Here is a 5,407-nt window from a genome sequence, read left to right on the forward strand (position 1 = left end):
GAAACAAACTAGGATCATCTATTGTGATGTTATTACTACATCTTAGAACAAATTATATCTATTAAAGCTGCTATGAATTTTTTGGAATCAGATAAATTAAAATTATCATTCCCTAAAGTAACTCCTATAGAAAAACCTTCAGTAATAGTTAATGATATAGCATTAAATCCATTCTGAGTGACAGGGTTTATAGAAGCTGATGGATCATTTTATGTAAGTATAGATAAAAAAACTAATAAAATGAGACCATGGGCTAGTGTAGGGTTAAATGATAGAGACAAATTTTTATTAATTAAAATTAATCAGTTTATGAATCACCAAAATATAATTTTTCGGAATGGAAAGTGTTTAAATTAGCTAACTTTAATAGTTTAATAGTTCATTTTAATAATTATCCTCTACAAGGGTTTAAAGCATATAATTTTTCTATATGATGTGAAATATTAAAATTACTTAAAAATAAAGAACAATTAACACAAGAAAAAATAGATAAAATAAAAGGTTTAAAAGATAAATTAAACAAATGAAATCCTTAATCTTAATAATAAAAATAAAAAACTAAATAAACCAAGTATTATAATGAATAATAATTTAATTAAGAAATTAAATAAAATAACCGTTTAGAAAATATGGAGGGTTACGAGTATTCTTACCTTTAAGTTATTCAGTTATGTTAATAGCTTCACTTAGTTTAGTTGCTTTTCCGTTCATGACTGGATTCTACTCTAAAGATTTTATTCTAGAATCTGCTTTTGGTCAATTTTATTTTTCTAGCATTGTAGTATATTTTATTGCTACTATTGGTGCAATCTTTACTACATTATATTCGGTTAAAGTTTTATATTTAACTTTCCTAGCTAATCCACATGGACCTTTAATAAATTATAAACAAGCTCATGAGGGTGATATTTTTATTAGTTTACCTCTAATTACTTTAGCAATTTTCTCTATATTCTTTGGATATATTACTAAAGATATTTACATTGGACTTGGTTCTTCATTTTTTGCTGATAACAGTTTATTTATTCATCCTTCACATGAAATTATGATTGCCACTGAATTTGCAGTGCTTACTATTTTTAAATTATTACCTTTTATTTCTACTATATTCTTTTCTGTGTTAGCTCTGGTTTTATCTGAATTTTTCCCTAATTTACTATTAGCATTTAAATTCACTAGATTTGGATATAATATTTGGGGATTCTTTAACCAACGATTCTTAGTAGAATTATTTTATAATAAGTACATTATTGCCTTTGTATTGAAGTTAGGTGGACAAACAACTAAAATTATTGATAAAGGAGGTATTGAATTAATAGGACCTTTTGGATTAGAAAAAGGATTGCTTAATTTAAGTAAAAATATTGCTAAATTGGATACAGGTATTATTACATCTTATGCTCTATATATATTAATAGGCTTAATAATTTATATTTTAATTTATACATTAAGTACTTAAGATACTTTTGGCGGTGGTTTCATTGGTGACATTGGCGCTTTTCTTTCCATGCTTCCTTTCTGGGTTTATCGATAAGGTAAACCTAACCCAAGTAGGATTTATACCCTCCGAAATCTATTAATTAAATTCTGACCTCTAGCGCGCAGCGCGTAAGGCTGCGGCAGGATTTATTTTTGTTTTTATGTTATGCTTTTGATTTCTTGTCATTAAGTCCAAGTTAGGTAGTGGTCATGTTTTCAATATTAGGTATTTCTAGTTTTAATAAAAAGGATAAACTAAATCCTAACTTCGTTCCTTTGTTAAAAAATAGGTATCTATTTATGGAAATCAATACGTCAGAAGTGCTTTGGATTTCTTTGCTAGATTGTCAGATTATTTTATGTTCATTAAATACGTAAAAAAAAATAAAAATTATATTAAGAGGGTGTGGGTGTTTTTTATATGAAAAGGATCTAACATGATTAGAGAAGGTAAAATAATTAAATATAATTCAGTTGCAAGTTACATCAATGGAGGCTTTAACTAATGTAATAATACCACATTCTGAAAAGTGGCTAGCGAAGCTTCAGCCCTCCATTATTAACTCAAAAACTAGGTAGGCTTGCCTAAAGGGAGTATGAGCCTCAGAAATTTTTACTATTTAAATAAATTGTTGAGATGTTATAAAAAAATAGCATCTTATGATGGAATAGATGCTTAGTTGGGTAGCCAGCCTCTAAAAATTCTTAATATTCTAGTCTCTATAAATAACGGTTTAATTGAAGCATTAAAGGAATCTTTCTCTTACATAATTCTTGTACCTAGACCCGAAATTTAATATTTAGGCTGTGTAACTTTACAATAAGATTCTAAACACTTTTTTTTTAATATTCACTACAAGGTGTTAAAAGATTGGACTTTGAGAGTTTTGTGCAAGTTAGTTTGTTAATAGAGTATAAGCTTCATTTAACAAATTATGGACTAGATCATATTAAAGGGATTAAGAGTGGGATGAATACTATAAGAGTTCATGATTCTTAACCTAATACGTTACGTTTTCAGTGTTAAACTAGAATAATGTCCCGCTCCCTTTGGGCAGAGGATATTTATTATTAAAATATGCTGTTAATTTCATTGGCTAATATTACTTTAATCAAATAATATACCCACAGCCTCTCCCCCCTCTTCCTGTATTTTTCATGCTTTTGGTTCATGTTTCCTTTAGGCTAGGCAAGCCAAGTTTCGCATGCTTTGTGGCGGCGGTTACGCCCAATGCCCTTTAAAAAAAGGGCCCCATATGGATTTTGGCCACCCTCCCTAGCCATTTTATAACCACTATCATTAGTTAATGCTCTCTAAATTCTTATAACCATACATCTATAATAAATAATTTCATTACCGTTCTCCATTGTTTTTAAAGAATTATTAAATATAAAATATAATGAATAGCAAAATAGTTTTGGTCTTAATTTTAAATTAAAATAAACTCTACATATATCATATTTATTAATACCATTATAAAATTCCTCAAATTAGTAGCCTAAAAACTTCTCATGTTTTTTTATGCCTCAGTTAACGCCTTTCATTCCAGCAAAAATTTATCCTAATGCAGACACTGATAAAACTCAAATTCTTTCTGATAATCAAAATAAGTCTGATCTTACCTCCCTTTGTTTTTGGTTTATAACAGGATTCACTGATGGTAGTTTTCAAGTTAAAATCAGTCCAAATAAAATAGGCTGAACAGCCGAACTTAGATTTATAATATTTTTACATATAAAGGATATAGATTTATTAAAAAAGATTCAATCCTTCTTTGGAGGAATAGGTAAGATTAGAACAGAAAGAAAGCTTTTTGTTTCTTCTTCTAAAGAATTAACAGTGATAATAGATCATTTTGATAAGTACCCTTTAATTACTCAAAAACGAGTAGATTATTTTCTTTTCAAGCAAGCTTTTGAATTAATCAAATGTAAACAACATCTTACTCTTGAAGGGATACATTCCTTGGTGAAAATAAAAAGTTCAATTAATAATGGTTTATCGGATAAGTTAAAATCTCAGGAATTCCAGATCCATACTGACTATCTGGATTTACAGAAGGTGAAGGATATTTTGGGGTGGAAATATATAAATCTAAATCTACTAAATTAAAGTATTCTGTAAATTTAAAGTTTATTTTAACTCAAAATAGTCGAGATCATTTTTTATTAAGTAACTTAGTAAATTTTCTTGGTTGTGGTAACATTAAGGAAGATCGTAAAAATAATATAACCTATTTTTATGTATCTAATTTAGATAGCATAAATAGTATAATTTTACCTTTTTTTTAATACTCCCTTCAAGGTGTAAAAAGATTGGATTTGGATGATTTTTACAAAGTAGCTTTTTTTTTTGTATCCCTTGTTGTCTATTACACAAAGAAATCCTGATATGTTGAAAAATTTAACAAATGATAAATGCTATATCGGGAGTGCAGTTAACTTGCCCAATAGGCTAGCATTTTATTACTCTTTTAAGGCTATGATAAATTCATTAAAAAATAGTAAAAGCCATATATATAATGCAATATTAAAGCACGGTCAATCTAATTTTTCTTTTACAATTATTGAGTACTGTGAAGCTTCTAAATGTCTAGAAAGGGAGGGTTTTAAAAAATTCAATCCAGAGTATAATATATCCTTAAATCCAAGTGCTCCAATGTCTGATGCTGCTAAGAAAATTGATAATTCTGGTCGTTATAAGCCAGGACAATTAAAAACAGAAGAATCTGGTAGACCCTCTCAACAAATAGAAATTACTGATATTAAAAATAATACTACGACTTCTTATAATTCAATGTATGAAGCTGCAAGAGCCTTAAACATATTACGAATAAGTATTGTTATGTATTTTAGACAAAATCAAAAGAAGCCTTATAAAGGTAGATATATTTTTCCTCATTTACTTTATCTTCAAAGTATTTCTCACCATTTTTATTAATTTTATTCTTAAGTAATACATTATAGATGAAAACATACATTCATGTATTAAGATCAACAAATTCGGGTTAAAAAGGGGGGGGGGGTAAAGCATAAATAATCTTTTATATATTATTTCATTATTTTCTAAAAGTAACCTATTTTAAATTAGTTTATCAAATTGACCTTTTATTAGGTGTGGTTATAATATAATTTAAATAATGTAAAAAATCATCAGGTGTCTTCAAATTAAGCAGGAAATACTGCAATAACAACTTTTTTTTTTGTTATGATTCAAGCTTCAAAAATTATAGGAACTGGACTTGCAACAACAGGTTTAATAGGGGCAGGTGTAGGTATTGGTGTAGTATTCGGTGCATTAATATTAGGTGTGGCTAGAAATCCGAGCTTAAGAGCTCAATTATTTTCATATGCTATTCTTGGGTTCGCGTTTTGTGAAGCGACTGGTCTTTTTGCGCTTATGATCGCGTTTCTTTTATTATATGTTGCGTAGTTATTTTTCTTTTGGTATTTACTTTTGCTTTTAATTTGGGTTTAACAAAGTTAAACCTAACCCTGGAAGGTATGGATTGAGCTTATGCTTTTTGTGTAGTCCCAATAATTTCTTTTCAAAATCTTCAAAAGGGAAAATTGTATGCTTACTCTAACGACAATTCTACAGTAGTGTTTATATTTGAGAGTATTGAGCAAGCAGCTAGGGAGCTTACACCAAATAGATGTGCACATTTTGTCTGATATTGAAATAAGTCAAAAAAAAGAATATCAGGCACATTCGTCGTGTAATTAATAAAGGTGTGCTTACTACAACTGAAAAAGGCCAATTTTATTTATATCAAAACTTAAATAGTTCTACGTGTTTAGCCTTAGAAGTTTGAGGTAAAAATTTTACCTTCTTCTTTAGGTATTAAAAATATATCTAAAGAAGAGCGAGACATGATAAAATTACCTTTGCTTCAAAGGAGTTTAAAGTGAGGTTTTCTATTGGACC

General features: G+C 28.4%; 2 protein-coding genes; both read left to right on the forward strand.

Moving 5' to 3' along the window:
- GSTUM_00002008001 (uncharacterized protein) overlaps nucleotides 1-1,459 on the forward strand; it is a gene marked incomplete at both ends in the record, with an annotated part of 5,697 nt that extends 4,238 nt beyond the window's left edge. Inside the window, one exon of the mRNA XM_002839325.1 lies at nucleotides 625-1,459. Coding sequence (XP_002839371.1) covers nucleotides 625-1,459 — 835 coding nt within the window. The remainder of the gene's footprint in view (nucleotides 1-624) is intronic.
- A 3,109-nt stretch (nucleotides 1,460-4,568) lies between these two features.
- GSTUM_00002010001 (uncharacterized protein) lies at nucleotides 4,569-4,973 on the forward strand. XM_002839326.2 has 1 exon: nucleotides 4,569-4,973. Exon 1 carries the CDS (start codon nucleotides 4,688-4,690, stop codon nucleotides 4,910-4,912), a length of 225 nt encoding a protein of 74 aa, XP_002839372.1. The 5' UTR covers nucleotides 4,569-4,687; the 3' UTR covers nucleotides 4,913-4,973.
- Nucleotides 4,974-5,407: the final 434 nt, after the last annotated feature.

Source organism: Tuber melanosporum (genome assembly GCF_000151645.1).
Source record: "Tuber melanosporum whole genome shotgun sequence assembly, scaffold_340, strain Mel28".
Taxonomy (NCBI): Eukaryota; Fungi; Ascomycota; class Pezizomycetes; order Pezizales; family Tuberaceae; genus Tuber; species Tuber melanosporum.

What these genes read in the sequence shown, in the direction of transcription:
- GSTUM_00002010001 (XM_002839326.2), top strand. Translation starts at nt 4,688, where the DNA reads ATGATTCAAGCTTCAAAAATTATAGGAACTGGACTTGCAACAACAGGT.